Source organism: Pecten maximus, chromosome 6 (assembly GCF_902652985.1).
Source record: "Pecten maximus chromosome 6, xPecMax1.1, whole genome shotgun sequence".
NCBI lineage: Eukaryota > Metazoa > Mollusca > Bivalvia > Pectinida > Pectinidae > Pecten > Pecten maximus.
In genome coordinates this window covers 23,115,704-23,137,646 of record NC_047020.1, presented here as the reverse complement: position 1 = coordinate 23,137,646, position 21,943 = coordinate 23,115,704, and the positions used below count along the sequence as shown (strand labels likewise).

The window sequence follows — 21,943 nt, the reverse complement described above, 5'->3', positions numbered from 1 at the left end:
TACTATTTATAATGTTGATGAACTTTCTTTACTATATAATGTTGAACTTTCTTTACTATATAATGTTGATGAACTTTCTTTACTATTTATAATGTTGATGAACTTTCTTTACTATATAATGTTGATGAACTTTCTTTACTATTTATAATGTTGAGGTTACAGAGTTCTTACCTGATCGCTATAATCATCTGGTAAGAACACATCATCATATGCCTCATCGCCATCATTTTCAAATTCATCCATGTCATCTTCCGGATAATCCTCACCTCCACCAGCCTCTAGAGAGAGTGTGACCCGTTTTTTTCCCTTGGGAGATGCCATGAAGGATAGGGGTTTGTCCCCACACCCCAGGGGATCATCTCCCCCGGGCAGACCTGTCTTATCCTCCATGACACAGCTGTCCTTCCCCGTACAGATCTTCATTTCTCCTGTGGAACACACAAGGTCACACAAGGTCACACAAATAACAAAAATGTCATTACATGAAGGAATCAAAAAGAAAACATTTTTCAAATTCTTTTACGAAATGTTTCAACTGATGCTATCAAACAGTGCTAAAGCAATTCATGTCCCCTACAGGCCCTACCTAAAAATAATAACTGTGACCTTGACCTCGACTCAATAACCCTGACACTTAAACTTGTCCGAGATAGAATGATCATTTATCTATATGTGAAGTTTGATCAAAATCCCTCAGGGAATGAAGCAGCTAGAGCACTGAAAAACTTTAGCATTTACATAAATTAAGTATTTATGTACAAGATGTACGGAGAGGAAACCTAAAGACCCCCTAGTTTCACCATTAGGGGACAAATAAGCCCCGAATGCTTATATACTAAAACACATTTTTGATGACAACAGATATAGATTATAACTGTTCTCATTCAAATCTGAATAGAAAGATGTGTTAGTGACCTACAACTAAATAATACACCTAGTTAAAATTACTATATATATCTCACTGATTATAATACTTAATGGAAACATACACAATATTCCACAATGAAATAAAGGATTGCTTACATAATTCTGTTGTTGAATATCTTAATGTCTCCATGCATACCATTCTATGTACAAATTACTGTGTAATTTGCAAATCTGTGTGTTCCAAATTGATTTTACCTCTTCAAAATAATTGGTATTCACATTAGACTTATTAGGACCCTAATTAAGGTATATGTTACCATAGTATGATATCTGTACCTCCATGTCAAAAGAGTTTCACACTAATGAACACATCAATTTCACAACACTCAATACCAAATTACAGTGTTAACTAAATCTGTAAATAATTATATCACTATACATGTGTTATTGCTCCCCAGATCTGATGTAGTATCAAGATGGTAGAATTCCATTTTGAATTGAAATTCTAATCAAATTCTAATGTACTCCGTTTCCTGTACATCAATGATGGATCAATCAGTATCACTTTACACAATTCCCCAAAGGTGTTGATCGCGACTCAAATCACATTTTGAATTAAATACTAACTTTATAATCTTTAATCGCTACTAATATAGTACTGTATGGTATCCATGGTAACAATTGGATCCTAACTCGCCCCTCTCCTTATTTGCATGTCCACTGATATATAATTAAAATAGTTATATTTTTTATGCATGCAAATGACAAATACAATTTATATATCGAGTAGGAAATGCTGAGATATTTCAGGAAAAGATTGATGATTTTCATATTAATACACAAATGACTACAAATAATAAAATGATGAGTTAAACTAATTATTTAAAGTTTCTAATTAACTTTAACTTGTCTTTTTTAGTTATAACACTTGTATAATTAAAATCTTCTATTTAGAATATCTGGAATTTACAAAGATATTTTGAGCACTTATAAACTGCAGAAAAATCATTTGATTTGTCTCAAGGTCAACATTGACCATCTCTTTACTGTCATCAAAGACAAAAAGAACTTTAGGTTATATATACATATATCTAACAATTCACTATATTCTAGATCATATAACATATACATTTTGTACCATATGCCTAAATCTTCATTTGATATTAAAGGCTCTAATCTATATATTCTGATCACCCAAGGAAATTTCAAGCTATAAATTTTAACCTGGCACTCTATTTAACTTTAAAATGTATTATTTACCATACCTATATCCCGTGAATCAGGAAGCATTCTGGTTTTCCAGGTTTGAAACTCTGAACAGTTCACATATACATCTAGTCGACCTGAAAACACTTATTACTACTTGTAACAGTCCTTCAGCTGAACAAATCACAGCTCCTTAACGGTATCATAACAAAAGTAATTGGTATTTTGTCTATATGTATATACAATCCCTGTAGGCCGTCAAGAGGTCGAAAGCCAATGGTATGGACCCCAGTAAATTGAACTCTTCTGCCAATTGTACAAGTTTGGCAATCGATAAATGAGAACATGAAAAACGTTTCTACTGGACCAAACGAAATTTCTCAACACTGGTTGGTTATAGGTTGCTTATCAGAAATCTTATTGATTTTCAGATGAAACGATCTTCACCAGTTACAGTAAGGCATTACAATTATATCGCCTTAGATAGTTTTTTTGCCCTACCTGCAATCGCGGTCAATATCTGATTGTTTAATGGCTTGTAAATGCCATTCCCTATAGCTATTACACTAAAAATTAAGCATGAATCATTTACGTTTTCTGATAAATAGTAGCCGGGTTGTGTACTAGAGATTTCCGTGAAAAAAAAGGGGGCAATGTTGTTCGGAAGGAATAATTTTTTGATCTCCTGTCATTAGCGTATATGTTTCATACCCCATTTAGTTTGCTGTAATACACTCCGTGTACTGGCCTACTTATTGTTTTTGAAGGTCTGTGTACATAACTTTATCAGCTACTATGCCTAAACGGCGTACAACATTCTACAATACACTTTATGTCGCAATCAATATTTTTTGTATATATTGCCGCAGAATTTATATGACAAGGAAATGGTAGGAAAGACAATTTACACAACATTAACCTAAATCTCCAACGTAAATGTTATTGTTGTTCTCATGGAAAAGGACAGCCTGCAGGTATCTATCCTATTGTTTCTATTTTATCGCTGATGCAATGACAATATCGGTGTAAATAGAGGCCGTCAGCATCAACGTTAATTTCACCGAGGTCTGCATGCCCTAATAATATAACTATATGGGTCATTTCACTGAAATGTAGGAAATTATCTCAAGATGCTGTCTTTGGCAGTTGGCCGAGTTTAATAATCTCTTGGTTTTTTTTAAAGAATACTGTATTTGACCTTATAAGACACCTGTCTCAAAAGCACATCTCCAAATTTTCCATGAAAGAGGATGGCTTCACTTATTTAAAGTCCAAAGAAAGGTTATTTATTTACTGTCTGGGAACAAATGTTCCAGGGAAACAATAAAACATTATTTCAAGGGTGAATACAGTAACAAGATTGATATCCCCATTACCTGGTATGTAGTATGTATAAATTAAGTCTTATGGTTTAAACAAATGGTAATCATAAGTTAGAGCCCTTTTTAGGATTTAAATGAATTAATGAAAATACAATATTCAAAGGCTACATTTGAACAAATTATTCAGGAAATCTGAGATATATGCAAGATTTAAAAAAACCACCAAGCACCTTTTAAAAACAAGCTTACTGGGTATTATTGAAGCAATTCATGTCCTCTTCCCCCCCCCCCCCCCCCCCCCCCCCCCCCCCCCCCCCCCCAAAAAAAATATTAATAGTGACCTTGACCTTGACCCCAAAACCTTGAAACTCAAACATGTCCAACATATTATGGTCCTTTATCATTGTGTGAAGTTTGATAAAAATCCCACAAGAAATTAAGCCCCTAGAGCACTAACAATCTTTGATGTTATGTACATGGATGAGTTTTATTCCTTTTTCTATCAATGTCTATTCAGGTATCTGCTGTTATTGTGCCATGTTTTTAAACAATCTGAATAGCCAAGACGCTTTCAAATAGTACCAGATGTTAGCTAGGTCATGATCAAGCGGTACGTCAGCAAACGACGCACGCCAACAAACGACGCACGTATGTACAAGACAGAGAGGAGACCTTTAGTCTCCCTGTTCATCAGTAGGGGACTAAAAACTTGTGCACACAAATTATTTCCCTTACTAATCCACCAAAATCATATATTTAGCGAGTTCAAATTTTCAAGCCTAAGAAGGGTATAATTAAAGGCCTTGAACAAACAAATTATACCTCTATACTATATATTTCAAGCTGCTCTGTCTTCTCAATTGTATTTTTTCATTTATTTATTAATTTCAATTTGAACCAAAAATAGGACAATCCTTAAACACTATGCAGTAAATTTTAGTGAAGGTTGGGTCATAACAGAAAAGGGTGAAGATTTGCTCCTTGAATTTTGAAAACTGATTCCCAGCCCATAAATCCCAGTCTGCGAACTAATTATTCATGGCACTGAAGTCTCCCAATGGCTCATTAACACCATACCCATTCACTTAAATTGCAAGCTTTTCTCACAGTGTATAAAGGATGTTTTACAAAACCTCCATTTCCATCAACTCTATTTCAAGAATGATGAGAAATTGCTTTTGGCTTTGGCTGAAGATGTTGCTATGAAAACCTGGCCTTCCCAGGTATCTCAGGTATATCAGACTGATTACAGATGTATAGCCAATCCTCAGGACTTGTATCATTGACAAATATAATCTACTTATCAAAATTGTCTTAGATGGCACATCAACCAATCAAGTGTTTAATCAACCTTGACCTTAAACCATGGTAATGTCTAGAACTGCACCCAATCACCTACAAACAGCAAGGAACTGAAAACACATGTGGTATTAGGTATAAGACTTCAAAATTAGTCTCACAGCAGGAGGTGCGTAATAAAATCTGCACTTCTACAATAAGGATGACATAACAATCGATACCTTGTAGTGATAATCACAAAACAAATATCTTTGATGTACACAATTGTCTTCAAGAAACCTGCATCCCCAATCTGACAAGTCCAGTAAAACAGTGTCTGGTAAAAAATCCTAACAATTTAAGTTATATAAAGGGGGTAACATGTTAATTGTTTTGGTGTGTCAAATTAATCAATTTCATATGGACTTTAGAACTAGGTCTGTATCTTATGCCAACTTCTCAGATGATTGTACGTCTAGGATTATCTACCATCATGCTGTATTTTTCTTGGCCATTTTGGGAAACTGCCACCATGTAGGAATTTGAAATTTTTTGTGCAGCAAAAGTGCATACTTAGTAGTTAGGGGTAAAATACTAGGTTACTGGATTTCATGACCTCTCATCAAAAACACCACATTTTAAAATTCTAACAGTCTTGATGACTTCTTTGGGAAAAATGAACCCATACAGGACAGGTCATTAGTTCAGACCCAACATATATATTATATATAAGCAGGAAAAATCTGCATTAAGAGTAAATCACAAAATTCTCCCTAGAAATACAAATTCTGCCTGATTGACATAGACTGTTTCATCTACAGCTGGATTATGTATCAAACATGCAATCACATTCCTGTCGTTTATCTCAAACACAGGAATTTACTTCAAGAAACTGTTTTGTTCAATTTCCTTTGCTGCAGATTTTCCCCATTTCCATGAAATCATCAGCCTTATCTCATAGAAAACCTGGCCATAAACTAATCAATGTGTCATGATCAGAAAGCAGACCATTTGAGGAAGATGAACATGTCATAGCACAATCTCCCTCTGTCTGTTGTCATAGGTCTTCTTATGAAAAACTTTGAAATAACTAAAGTCCTTTTGACATTACAAAATCTATTAAAATCCCGACGACTGTTAACATATAAATGTGATTGAATGAAGTCCAGATTTTAAGAATCTCCAATGTAAGCAAAAGTTTAAACATATTTTATTTGAATAATTCAAATGAAATTGAACATATGTAGTATAACTAGGAAATGTCCCTCTGTATAAGCTATTGTACAATGGTAGCAAACATATGGCAGTTGTTGCCATAGGGTTTAAAGTCTTTGCTAAAAATTGATCCAGGACAGGCAGACATCTTATAGAATCAAAGAATACCCATAAGGGCTGTGTTACATCATCATATCTCTCGTATAACTTGAGATTGACATTGAATGGTTTGTAGCCACCCATTTTCATCTTCCTGTCTTGTTTGGTTAAAACTGATCTATGGAAATTAAAAAATTGGAAAATATTTCAAGCATATCAGAGATCATGTCAATCATTTGACAAAATGAAATGGAATTTCTACCTTTTATCAGACTAATGTTTACAAGGCATTATACCTTTTCAGCAGTTAGGCTTCAATGGATGAAACCGTGAAAGATGCATTATTTCTGTTTTAAATTTGAATATGCAAAAAAAAACTTACAACATTAAGTAGTTATCATTTGAAACAGATGAGAGCACTATCCATTTCTGGTCCACTGTACATGTTAACGTTTAATTTCAATATCGGATGTGCTGGTACACAATGCAAGTGTTAGCATACATGCATTAACAGAAAGCCTATTAAGTTAATGTATTGTGGGAAAGTAGTTACCACACAGTTACTCAAGAGAGATTTTCACGTTAAAAATATAATGGGGGACCCCGAGTCCCAAGGCTGAATTTCTATCTTTAACATAACAAGATTGAGGTCTCTTTAAGACTTGCCTTCCTGTTCAAATGTTCTCACACATTAAGAGGGCTCATTAAGACATTTTCTCTACATGTAGTTCAAGACTACTAACACATTTATGGGCCGCGGTGGCCGAGTGGTTAAAGTGTCCCGACACTTTATCACCCACCTCTGGGTTGCGAGTTCGAAACCTACGTGGGGCAGTTGCCAGGTACTGACCGTAGGCTGTTGGTTTTTCTTCAAGGTACTCCGGCTTTCCTCCACCTCCTAAACCTGGCACGTCCTTAAATGACCTTGGCTGTTAATAGGACGTTAAACAAAAACAAACAAAACAAACAAACTAACACAATGAGAGGGCTCATTGAAACTTATTAAATGTTCTGTTCCAGAAATCTGACACATCAGGAGACTCAATTGGACTAGTGCTCTCTAAGTTAAGTATACTTGCACAACAAGATCAATGGCTCATTAAGACTAATTGTCCATATGATTTTATATACTGCAAGAATGAGGGCAGCCAAACCTGGTCCTTAAGACTCGCCTTATGGTTCCATTGTGTACTGTCACAACAAGAGGGCTCACTGAAGGCTCATTAAGACTTGTCCTTTAGGTTCCATTGTGTACTGTCACAACAAGAAGGCTCATTGAAGGCTCATTAAGACTTGTCCTTTAGGTTCCATTGTGTACTGTCACAACAAGAAGGCTCACTGAAGGCTCATTAAGACTCGCCTTATGGTTCCATTGTGTACTGTCACAACAAGAGGGCTCAATGAAGGATCATTAAGACTTGTCCTTTAGGTTCCATTATGTACTGTCACAACAAGAGGGCTCACTGAAGGATCATTAAGACTTGTCCTTTAGGTTCCATTATGTACTGTCACAACAAGAGGGCTCACTGACGGCTCATTAAGACTTGTTCTTAAGGTTCCAGTATGTCACATCAAGAGCCAGGGCTCGTAAAATAGGTACGTCTGTCTACTTGCTCCACTGAGACTATGGTAGACTACACTTGCTTCATGGATAATACTGATAAAGTCTGCCTTTTGTATAGGCCACTTGCTCAAGGTGTTTGAAATGTATTTGTCACATCATGTCATTGATTAAGCACTAGACATGAATTGTGACTCACTATTTTGAAAACAACTGTTGAGCAACAAACTCCAAGCATGCCTGCCATGTTTACGTACACAATTTTTGTCATGTGAATTGAGAAAGTATGAATTATTAATGCTGTACGGTATATAACCACTTTGTTGCAAACAAAGAGTTTCTGAATCAAATCTTGAAAAATCACTTCAACGGGTTTTCGATTTTGAGTTGGATAAAGAGTAATACACTTGGAAATTCAAATAGGAATTACCTTGTCTGTTGTGTACTTGGTCATTGTAGCCTCGTTTTTTAAATCAACTCTGTCAATATGTAATATTTGGACCCTATGATTCATAGGGCATATAGCAAAGAGATGTATTTAGAGCCTTTCACCAACTGGTGAAAAATTAAGGCCTATTGTTTTTGTTCGGACCTTTTTTTCTTCTTCTGCACTCTATTTTGTGACAACAACTGCTCTGTCAATGGTATTTCTCTTACATTGTATGGCATATGTCAAAGGGGTGTGGTCATCTATTAATAAGTAGGTCAAGAAACCAATATGGCCGCCATGAGGTCATACGTAAAAAGTTTAACATGGTCATAACCCGAAAACCATTGAATTTACAGGGTTCACCCAATCATATTATTTGTAGAATATATTTTGGGCTAACCTTTTGCCATGCCATGTTAATGCAAAATATGTCTAATTAAAAAGCTTGCTAAGGATCAGTTCGTCTATATTTAGACTTTTTTTCATTTTTCAGCAGTGAGAAGTAGCATTATCACAATAAAACATTCTGTTGTCACATATGCTCGATCCTGTATATGTGTTGAGATACGATAAATATATCAATCACACACTACAGACAATGAAGATTTCAACTTTCAATATATCATGTCCAGAGTGACAATACCCACACGATATGCCTCAGACCACAGTTATACTTCCGGGTGCAGATATGTGCATAATTTTAACATAGATTTATAGTACAATATTTATTCTAGTGATAGAATTTTGTTTTGACACCATTTCCATGTTTGTTTGTGTAGTAGGACACAGGGAGTTATAAGACTTGAGTAGTAATATTTTGTAATTTTCCGGATTTTCCCATATTACAGTTGGATAGTAACACTTAAATAGAAATATCTTTCTTAAATGCTGGTCATAAGGTACTTTCGAGCTCACTGTAGGTTCAGCTTGAATAGCTCTACAATGTGATATGAAAACCAGAATTTTTGCAATGTTTTTGAAACTTTTCAATTTCGATTTTTTTCTGTGGCAAAATATAGAAGGAAATTAATTGTGGTCTGAGGCCATATGGTTCCACTTATATCCCTACACGAAACGTTAAGTGTGGGAGTTAATTATCTCTGTTCAAACACTCACCGTGACATTTTCTCACAGCTGACTTACTACACATTCTATTTTTACTTCCAAATCTTTAGACCTCTACCCTTTCATTCTTGTCTAAATGAAGTACCTATTCCAAAAGTTAATTCCTCAAGAAAAATCCACACAAACCTCAGACAGCCATTTATTTTAGGGACTTGGTTTAGACGAAACACCACCTCATTGGTCGATACTTTATTCTTTTCCAGCCAAACTCTAATTTATCTGAAATACCGTTTCTTGACTCATGGGGGCTGTATTTGAGACTTTAAACAACTATAGAATTTGGATTGATGTCTATGAATTATTTTGCAATAGGTGGTTTTTTTTTAAAGCCTTTCATTATGAGTTAGTTTTTAGAGCCATTAAGTATGTGAATGTAGGAGGACTAGGGAGTTGATATCAGGCTTTATAGCATGCTTGGATGAATGACCTGATCTACATTCAAGGTCATAAAGATTATTGCTGCCTTAAGTTTGTCAAATGTATGAAAAGCCTGTCAAATTGTCTGTGACAATTTCTACCTATTATTCTTCTTCTTCTGCATTCTATTTTGTCCAAACAAATGGTCTAAAATGGTTAGATGTATGACATTTATTTTTTGTTCTTGAGCCAAAGGGGTGACAGCAACAAAATCAAGTACATCAAAAATTCAATGTGGCCACCATGACATCATACCTTAACAATAGGCCTATGGGCCTTAACGGTCATCTGACTAAACTATTGGTGATTGTGTACTTCAGTGAATATCAAATAGAAAGAGGCCCTATGGGCCTAAATCACTGATTGGCATGGAGTTTTTGGTTGAGAAGTTGTTTGAAGACTTGGTCCTGTAATCGGTTTTAACAAACTTGGTATCCCTTCACCTCAGCATGCTACAGATCCAATATCAACTTCTGGCACTCTTGGTTATTGAGAAGACGTCGTTTAAACATTTCAGCCTATTCAACCCCTGTGACCTTGAATGTAGGTCCCCATGGGCCTCTTGGTGTTTGAGAAGAAATTATTTGAAGATTATAGCCTATTTGATCCATGTGACCTTGAATGAAGGTCATAATAACCTATAGGCTTGTATTGAAGATTATAGCCTATTTGATCCATGTGACCTGAATGAAGGTCAAGGTCATTCATTTGAACAAACTTGGTAGCCCTTCCCTCCAGCATGCTACAGGCCGAATATCAAGTCCCTGGGCCTCCTGGTTAATGAGAAGAAGTTGTTAAAAGGAAAAAGTTGACAATGGACGGCCAGGCGGTGCACCATGGCATAAGCTCACTTGCCATTTGGGCAGGTGAGCAAACAAGACCAAGTTGTCTTAAGACACCTTTATGTTCTAGAAGTGACTTGATAGAAAGTGAAAGTGAAGTGAGCCAGAAAGCAGACCTACTGGAATAAGACAGGTATACTAACTAACTCATTGGTGGCCTGATCACAAGATACTGATTCTATAACAAAGCCAACATGTTTTATCACTCTGCCAAACATGCAATATTTATATGTTGCTCATGTAATTTGTCAGATCAACACTTGTTTTGTTTGAGAAAGACTCTAGACATGACAAGAAACAAGTAATTATATCTGCCCTATAATGTAAAATGCCAGAACATCAATAGCTAGCATGTCTAGGGTTTTCTCACAAGTGTAAACTAAAATAGCCACTAGTCCATAAACTGGGGTTAGAACTACTGTACTGGGGTTAGAACTACTGTACCGACCTCTCGTTTACTACTAGTCTATAAACTGGTATACTGTACACTGGGGTTAGAACTACTGTACCGACCTCTCGTTTACTACTAGTATATAAACTGGTATACTGTACACTGGGGTTAGAACTACTGTACCGACCTCTCGTTTACTACTAGTCTATAAACTGGTATACTGTACACTGGGGTTAGAACTACTGTACCGACCTCTCGTTTACTACTAGTCTATAAACTGGTATACCGTACGCTGGGGTTAGAACTACTGTACTGACCTCTCGTTTACTACTAGTATATAAACTGGTATACGGTACACTGGGGTTAGAACTACTGTACCGACCTCTCGTTTACTACTAGTCTATAAACTGGTATACTGTACACTGGGGTTAGAACTACTGTACCGACCTCTCGTTTACTACTAGTCTATAAACTGGTATACTGTACACTGGGGTTAGAACTACTGTACCGACCTCTCGTTTACTACTAGTCTATAAACTGGTATACCGTACACTGGGGTTAGAACTACTGTACCGACCTCTCGTTTACTACTAGTCTATAAACTGGTATACTGTACACTGGGGTTAGAACTACTGTACCGACCTCTCGTTTACTACTAGTCTATAAACTGGTATACCGTACACTGGGGTTAGAACTACTGTACCGACCTCTCGTTTACTACTAGTCTATAAACTGGTATACTGTACACTGGGGTTATAGAACTACTGTACTGACCTCTCGTTTACTACTAGTCTATAAACTGGTATACCGTACACTGGGGTTAGAACTACTGTACCGAGCTCTCGTTTACTACTAGTCTATAAACTGTTATACTGTACATTGGGGTTAGAACTACTGTACTGACCTCTCGTTTACTACTAGTCTATAAACTGTTATACTGTACATTGGGGTTAGAACTACTGTACTGACCTCTCGTTTACTACTAGTCTATAAACTGTTATACTGTACATTGGGGTTAGAACTACTGTACTGACCTCTCGTTTACTACTAGTCTATAAACTGGTATACTGTACACTGGGGTTAGAACTACTGTACCGACCTCTCGTTTACTACTAGTATATAAACTGGTATACTGTACACTGGGGTTAGAACTACTGTACCGACCTCTCGTTTACTACTAGTCTATAAACTGGTATACCGTACACTGGGGTTAGAACTACTGTACCGACCTCTCATTTACTACTAGTCTATAAACTGGTACACTGTACACTGGGGTTAGAACTACTGTACCGACCTCTCGTTTACTACTAGTATATAAACTGGTATACTGTACACTGGGGTTAGAACTACTGTACCGACCTCTCGTTTACTACTAGTCTATAAACTGGTATACTGTACACTGGGGTTAGAACTACTGTACTGACCTCTCGTTTACTACTAGTCTATAAACTGGTATACTGTACACTGGGGTTAGAACTACTGTACTGACCTCTCGTTTACTACTAGTCTATAAACTGGTATACGGTACACTGGGGGTTAGAACTACTGTACCGACCTCTCGTTTACTACTAGTCTATAAACTGGTATACTGTACACTGGGGTTAGAACTACTGTACCGACCTCTCGTTTACTACTAGTCTATAAACTGGTATACCGTACACTGGGGTTAGAACTACTGTACCGACCTCTCGTTTACTACTAGTCTATAAACTGGTATACCGTACACTGGGGTTAGAACTACTGTACCGACCTCTCGTTTACTACTAGTCTATAAACTGGTATACTGTACACTGAGGTTAGAACTACTGTACCGACCTCTCGTTTACTACTAGTCTATAAACTGGTATATAGTACACTGGGGTTAGAACTACTGTACCGACCTCTCGTTTACTACTAGTCTATAAACTGGTATACCGTACACTGGGGTTAGAACTACTGTACTGACCTCTCGTTTACTACTAGTATATAAACTGGTATACAGTACACTGGGGTTAGAACTACTGTACCGACCTCTCGTTTACTACTAGTCTATAAACTGGTATACTGTACACTGGGGTTAGAACTACTGTACCGACCTCTCGTTTACTACTAGTCTATAAACTGGTATACTGTACACTGGGGTTAGAACTACTGTACCGACCTCTCGTTTACTACTAGTCTATAAACTGGTATATAGTACACTGGGGTTAGAACTACTGTACCGACCTCTCGTTTACTACTAGTCTATAAACTGGTATACCGTACACTGGGGTTAGAACTACTGTACCGACCTCTCGTTTACTACTAGTCTATAAACTGGTATATAGTACACTGGGGTTAGAACTACTGTACCGACCTCTCGTTTACTACTAGTCTATAAACTGTTATACTGTACATTGGGGTTAGAACTACTGTACTGACCTCTCGTTTACTACTAGTCTATAAACTGTTATACTGTACATTGGGGTTAGAACTACTGTACTGACCTCTCGTTTACTACTAGTCTATAAACTGGTATACTGTACACTGGGGTTAGAACTACTGTACCGACCTCTCGTTTACTACTAGTATATAAACTGGTATACTGTACACTGGGGTTAGAACTACTGTACCGACCTCTCGTTTACTACTAGTCTATAAACTGGTATACCGTACACTGGGGTTAGAACTACTGTACCGACCTCTCATTTACTACTAGTCTATAAACTGGTACACTGTACACTGGGGTTAGAACTACTGTACCGACCTCTCGTTTACTACTAGTATATAAACTGGTATACTGTACACTGGGGTTAGAACTACTGTACCGACCTCTCGTTTACTACTAGTCTATAAACTGGTATACTGTACACTGGGGTTAGAACTACTGTACTGACCTCTCGTTTACTACTAGTCTATAAACTGGTATACTGTACACTGGGGTTAGAACTACTGTACTGACCTCTCGTTTACTACTAGTCTATAAACTGGTATACGGTACACTGGGGGTTAGAACTACTGTACCGACCTCTCGTTTACTACTAGTCTATAAACTGGTATACCGTACACTGGGGTTAGAACTACTGTACCGACCTCTCGTTTACTACTAGTCTATAAACTGGTATACCGTACACTGGGGTTAGAACTACTGTACCGACCTCTCGTTTACTACTAGTCTATAAACTGGTATACCGTACACTGGGGTTAGAACTACTGTACCGACCTCTCGTTTACTACTAGTCTATAAACTGGTATACTGTACACTGAGGTTAGAACTACTGTACCGACCTCTCGTTTACTACTAGTCTATAAACTGGTATATAGTACACTGGGGTTAGAACTACTGTACCGACCTCTCGTTTACTACTAGTCTATAAACTGGTATACCGTACACTGGGGTTAGAACTACTGTACTGACCTCTCGTTTACTACTAGTATATAAACTGGTATACAGTACACTGGGGTTAGAACTACTGTACCGACCTCTCGTTTACTACTAGTCTATAAACTGGTATACTGTACACTGGGGTTAGAACTACTGTACCGACCTCTCGTTTACTACTAGTCTATAAACTGGTATACCGTACACTGGGGTTAGAACTACTGTACCGACCTCTCGTTTACTACTAGTCTATAAACTGGTATATAGTACACTGGGGTTAGAACTACTGTACCGACCTCTCGTTTACTACTAGTCTATAAACTGGTATACCGTACACTGGGGTTAGAACTACTGTACCGACCTCTCGTTTACTACTAGTCTATAAACTGGTATATAGTACACTGGGGTTAGAACTACTGTACCGACCTCTCGTTTACTACTAGTCTATAAACTGGTATACCGTACACTGGGGTTAGAACTACTGTACCGACCTCTCGTTTACTACTAGACTATAAACTGGTATACCGTACACTGGGGTTAGAACTACTGTACCGACCTCTCGTTTACTACTAGTCTATAAACTGGTATACCGTACACTGGGGTTAGAACTACTGTACTGACCTCTCGTTTACTACTAGTATATAAACTGGTATACAGTACACTGGGGTTAGAACTACTGTACCGACCTCTCGTTTACTACTAGTCTATAAACTGGTATACTGTACACTGGGGTTAGAACTACTGTACCGACCTCTCGTTTACTACTAGTCTATAAACTGGTATACCGTACACTGGGGTTAGAACTACTGTACCGACCTCTCGTTTACTACTAGTCTATAAACTGGTATACTGTACACTGGGGTTATAGAACTACTGTACTGACCTCTCGTTTACTACTAGTCTATAAACTGGTATACCGTACACTGGGGTTAGAACTACTGTACCGACCTCTCGTTTACTACTAGTCTATAAACTGTTATACTGTACATTTGGGTTAGAACTACTGTACTGACCTCTCGTTTACTACTAGTCTATAAACTGTTATACTGTACATTGGGGTTAGAACTACTGTACTGACCTCTCGTTTACTACTAGTCTATAAACTGTTATACTGTACATTGGGGTTAGAACTACTGTACTGACCTCTCGTTTACTACTAGTCTATAAACTGGTATACGGTACACTGGGGTTAGAACTACTGTACCAACCTCTCGTTTACTACTAGTCTATAAACTGGTATACTGTACACTGGGGTTAGAACTACTGTACTGACCTCTCGTTTACTACTAGTCTATAAACTGGTATACTGTACACTGGGGTTAGAACTACTGTACCGACCTCTCGTTTACTACTAGTATATAAACTGGTATACTGTACACTGGGGTTAGAACTACTGTACCGACCTCTCGTTTACTACTAGTCTATAAACTGGTATACCGTACACTGGGGTTAGAACTACTGTACCGACCTCTCGTTTACTACTAGTCTATAAACTGGTACACTGTACACTGGGGTTAGAACTACTGTACCGACCTCTCGTTTACTACTAGTATATAAACTGGTATACTGTACACTGGGGTTAGAACTACTGTACCGACCTCTCGTTTACTACTAGTCTATAAACTGGTATACTGTACACTGGGGTTAGAACTACTGTACTGACCTCTCGTTTACTACTAGTCTATAAACTGGTATACTGTACACTGGGGTTAGAACTACTGTACTGACCTCTCGTTTACTACTAGTCTATAAACTGGTATACGGTACACTGGGGGTTAGAACTACTGTACCGACCTCTCGTTTACTACTAGTCAATAAACTGGTATACTGTACACTGGGGTTAGAACTACTGTACCGACCTCTCGTTTACTACTAGTCTATAAACTGGTATACCGTACACTGGGGTTAGAACTACTGTACCGACCTCTCGTTTACTACTAGTCTATAAACTGGTATACCGTACACTGGGGTTAGAACTACTGTACCGACCTCTCGTTTACTACTAGTCTATAAACTGGTATACTGTACACTGAGGTTAGAACTACTGTACCGACCTCTCGTTTACTACTAGTCTATAAACTGGTATATAGTACACTGGGGTTAGAACTACTGTACCGACCTCTCGTTTACTACTAGTCTATAAACTGGTATATAGTACACTGGGGTTAGAACTACTGTACCGACCTCTCGTTTACTACTGTCTATAAACTGGTATACTGTACACTGGGGTTAGATCTACTGTATCGACCTCTCGTTTACTACTAGTCTATAAACTGGTATACCGTACACTGGGGTTAGAACTACTGTACCGACCTCTCGTTTACTACTAGTCTATAAACTGGTATACTGTACACTGAGGTTAGAACTACTGTACCGACCTCTCGTTTACTACTAGTATATAAACTGGTATACTGTACACTGGGGTTAGAACTACTGTACTGACCTCTCGTTTACTACTAATCTATAAACTGGTATACCGTACACTGGGGTTAGAACTACTGTACCGACCTCTCGTTTACTACTAGTCTATAAACTGGTATATAGTACACTGGGGTTAGAACTACTGTACCGACCTCTCGTTTACTACTAGACTATAAACTGGTATACTGTACACTGGGGTTAGAACTACTGTACCGACCTCTCGTTTACTACTAGTCTATAAACTGGTATACCGTACACTGGGGTTAGAACTACTGTACTGACCTCTCGTTTACTACTAGTCCATAAACTGGTATACTGTACACTGGGGTTAGAACTACTGTACTGACCTCTCGTTTACTACTAGTCCATAAACTGGTATACGGTACACTGGGGTATGAACTACTGTACCGACCTCTCGTTTACTACTGTCTATAAACTGGTATACTGTACACTGAGGTTAGAACTACTGTACCGACCTCTCGTTTACTACTAGTATATAAACTGGTATACTGTACACTGGGGTTAGAACTACTGTACCGACCTCTCGTTTACTACTAATCTATAAACTGGTATACTGTACACTGGGGTTAGAACTACTGTACCGACCTCTCGTTTACTACTAGTCTATAAACTGGTATACCGTACACTGGGGTTAGAACTACTGTACCGACCTCTCGTTTACTACTGTCTATAAACTGGTATACTGTACACTGAGGTTAGAACTACTGTACCGACCTCTCGTTTACTACTAGTATATAAACTGGTATACTGTACACTGGGGTTAGAACTACTGTACCGACCTCTCGTTTACTACTAGTCTATAAACTGGTATACAGTACACTGGGGTTAGAACTACTGTACCGACCTCTCGTTTACTACTAGTCTATAAACTGGTATACCGTACACTGGGGTTAGAACTACTGTACCGACCTCTCGTTTACTACTAGTCTATAAACTGGTATACTGTACACTGGGGTTAGAACTACTGTACCGACCTCTCGTTTACTACTAGTCTATAAACTGGTATACAGTATACTGGGGTTAGAACTACTGTACTGACCTCTCGTTTACTACTGTCTATAAACTGGTATACTGTACACTGGGGTTAGAACTACTGTACCGACCTCTCGTTTACTACTAGTCTATAAACTGGTATACTGTACACTGGGGTTAGAATTACTGTACCGACCTCTCGTTTACTACTAGTCTATAAACTGGTATACTGTACACTGGGGTTAGAACTACTGTACCGACCTCTTGTTTACTACTAATCTATAAACTGGTATACCGTACACTGGGGTTAGAACTACTGTACCGACCTCTCGTTTACTACTGTCTATAAACTGGTATACTGTACACTGAGGTTAGAACTACTGTACCGACCTCTCGTTTACTACTAGTATATAAACTGGTATACCGTACACTGGGGTTAGAACTACTGTACCGACCTCTCGTTTACTACTAGTCTATAAACTGGTATATAGTACACTGGGGTTAGAACTACTGTACCAACCTCTCGTTTACTACTAGTCTATAAACTGGTATACCGTACACTGGGGTTAGAACTACTGTACCGACCTCTCGTTTACTACTAGTCTATAAACTGGTATATAGTACACTGGGGTTAGAACTACTGTACCGACCTCTCGTTTACTACTAGTCTATAAACTGGTATACCGTACACTGGGGTTAGAACTACTGTACTGACCTCTCGTTTACTACTAGTATATAAACTGGTATACAGTACACTGGGGTTAGAACTACTGTACCGACCTCTCGTTTACTACTAGTCTATAAACTGGTATACTGTACACTGGGGTTAGAACTACTGTACCGACCTCTCGTTTACTACTAGTCTATAAACTGGTATACCGTACACTGGGGTTAGAACTACTGTACCGACCTCTCGTTTACTACTAGTCTATAAACTGGTATATAGTACACTGGGGTTAGAACTACTGTACCGACCTCTCGTTTACTACTAGTCTATAAACTGGTATACCGTACACTGGGGTTAGAACTACTGTACCGACCTCTCGTTTACTACTAGTCTATAAACTGGTATATAGTACACTGGGGTTAGAACTACTGTACCGACCTCTCGTTTACTACTAGTCTATAAACTGGTATACCGTACACTGGGGTTAGAACTACTGTACCGACCTCTCGTTTACTACTAGACTATAAACTGGTATACCGTACACTGGGGTTAGAACTACTGTACCGACCTCTCGTTTACTACTAGTCTATAAACTGGTATACCGTACACTGGGGTTAGAACTACTGTACTGACCTCTCGTTTACTACTAGTATATAAACTGGTATACAGTACACTGGGGTTAGAACTACTGTACCGACCTCTCGTTTACTACTAGTCTATAAACTGGTATACTGTACACTGGGGTTAGAACTACTGTACCGACCTCTCGTTTACTACTAGTCTATAAACTGGTATACCGTACACTGGGGTTAGAACTACTGTACCGACCTCTCGTTTACTACTAGTCTATAAACTGGTATACTGTACACTGGGGTTATAGAACTACTGTACTGACCTCTCGTTTACTACTAGTCTATAAACTGGTATACCGTACACTGGGGTTAGAACTACTGTACCGACCTCTCGTTTACTACTAGTCTATAAACTGTTATACTGTACATTTGGGTTAGAACTACTGTACTGACCTCTCGTTTACTACTAGTCTATAAACTGTTATACTGTACATTGGGGTTAGAACTACTGTACTGACCTCTCGTTTACTACTAGTCTATAAACTGTTATACTGTACATTGGGGTTAGAACTACTGTACTGACCTCTCGTTTACTACTAGTCTATAAACTGGTATACGGTACACTGGGGTTAGAACTACTGTACCAACCTCTCGTTTACTACTAGTCTATAAACTGGTATACTGTACACTGGGGTTAGAACTACTGTACTGACCTCTCGTTTACTACTAGTCTATAAACTGGTATACTGTACACTGGGGTTAGAACTACTGTACCGACCTCTCGTTTACTACTAGTATATAAACTGGTATACTGTACACTGGGGTTAGAACTACTGTACCGACCTCTCGTTTACTACTAGTCTATAAACTGGTATACCGTACACTGGGGTTAGAACTACTGTACCGACCTCTCGTTTACTACTAGTCTATAAACTGGTACACTGTACACTGGGGTTAGAACTACTGTACCGACCTCTCGTTTACTACTAGTATATAAACTGGTATACTGTACACTGGGGTTAGAACTACTGTACCGACCTCTCGTTTACTACTGTCTATAAACTGGTATACTGTACACTGGGGTTAGAACTACTGTACCGACCTCTCGTTTACTACTAGTCTATAAACTGGTATACAGTACACTGGGGTTAGAACTACTGTACCGACCTCTCGTTACTACTGTCTATAAACTGGTATACTGTACACTGGGGTTAGAACTACTGTACCGACCTCTCGTTTACTACTAGTCTATAAACTGGTATACTGTACACTGGGGTTAGAACTACTGTACCGACCTCTCGTTTACTACTAGTCTATAAACTGGTATACCGTACACTGGGGTTAGAACTACTGTACCGACCTCTCGTTTACTACTAGTCTATAAACTGGTATACAGTACACTGGGGTTAGAACTACTGTACCGACCTCTCGTTTACTACTAGTCTATAAACTGGTATACCGTACACTGGGGTTAGAACTACTGTACCAACCTCTCGTTTACTACTGTCTATAAACTGGTATACTGTACACTGGGGTTAGAACTACTGTACCGACCTCTCGTTTACTACTGTCTATAAACTGGTATACTGTACACTGGGGTTAGAACTACTGTACCGACCTCTCGTTTACTACTAGTCTATAAACTGGTATACTGTACACTGGGGTTAGAACTACTGTACCGACCTCTCGTTTACTACTAGTCTATAAACTGGTTTACTGTACACTGGGGTTAGAACTACTGTACTGACCTCTCGTTTACTACTAGTCTATAAACTGGTATACTGTACACTGGGGTTAGAACTACTGTACCGACCTCTCGTTTACTACTAGTCTATAAACTGGTATACTGTACACTGGGGTTAGAACTACTGTACCGACCTCTCGTTTACTACTAGTCTATAAACTGGTATACTGTACACTGGGGTTAGAACTACTGTACCGACCTCTCGTTTACTACTAGTCTATAAACTGGTATACTGTACACTGGGGTTAGAACTACTGTACCGACCTCTCGTTTACTACTAGTCTATAAACTGGTATACAGTACACTGGGGTTAGAACTACTGTACCGACCTCTCGTTTACTACTAGTCTATAAACTGGTAAACAGTACACTGGGGTTAGAATTACTGTACCGACCTCTCGTTTACTACTAGTCTATAAACTGGTATACCGTACACTGGGGTTAGAACTACTGTACCGACCTCTCGTTTACTACTAGTCTATAAACTGGTATACGGTACACTGGGGTTAGAACTACTGTACCGACCTCTCGTTTACTACTAGTCTATAAACTGGTATACTGTACACTGGGGTTAGAACTACTGTACCGACCTCTCGTTTACTACTAGTCTATAAACTGGTATACTGTACACTGGGGTTAGAAACTACTGTACCGACCTCTCGTTTACTACTAGTCTATAAACTGGTATACCGTACACTGGGGTTAGAACTACTGTACCGACCTCTCGTTTACTACTAGTCTATAAACTGGTATACTGTACACTGGGGTTAGAACTACTGTACCGACCTCTCGTTTACTACTAGTCTATAAACTGGTATACAGTACACTGGGGTTAGAACTACTGTACCGACCTCTCGTTTACTACTGTCTATAAACTGGTATACAGTACACTGGGGTTAGAACTACTGTACCGACCTCTCGTTTACTACTAGTCTATAAACTGGTATACCGTACACTGGGGTTAGAACTACTGTACCGACCTCTCGTTTACTACTAGTCTATAAACTGGTATACTGTACACTGGGGTTAGAACTACTGTACCGACCTCTCGTTTACTACTAGTCTATAAACTGGTATACTGTACACTGGGGTTAGAACTACTGTACCGACCTCTCGTTTACTACTAGTCTATAAACTGGTATACTGTACACTGGGGTTAGAACTACTGTACCGACCTCTCGTTTACTACTAGTCTATAAACTGGTATACCGTACACTGGGGTTAGAACTACTGTACCGACCTCTCGTTTACTACTAGTCTATAAACTGGTATACTGTACACTGGGGTTAGAACTACTGTACGGACCTCTCGTTTACTACTGTTTATAAACTGGTATACCGTACACTGGGGTTAGAACTACTGTACTGACCTCTCGTTTACTACTAGTCTATAAACTGGTATACTGTACACTGGGGTTAGAACTACTGTACCGACCTCTCGTTTACTACTAGTCT

General features: G+C 38.4%; 1 protein-coding gene across 1 annotated transcript in view; it reads right to left on the bottom strand.

The window, feature by feature from the left end:
* Window positions 1-21,943, bottom strand: part of LOC117329281 — a 158,299-nt gene that overhangs the window by 113,228 nt on the left and 23,128 nt on the right. The window contains exon 3 of the mRNA XM_033887146.1: window positions 172-428. Within this exon, the coding sequence (XP_033743037.1) occupies window positions 172-423 (252 nt within the window). The 5' untranslated portion in view covers window positions 424-428. The remainder of the gene's footprint in view (window positions 1-171; window positions 429-21,943) is intronic.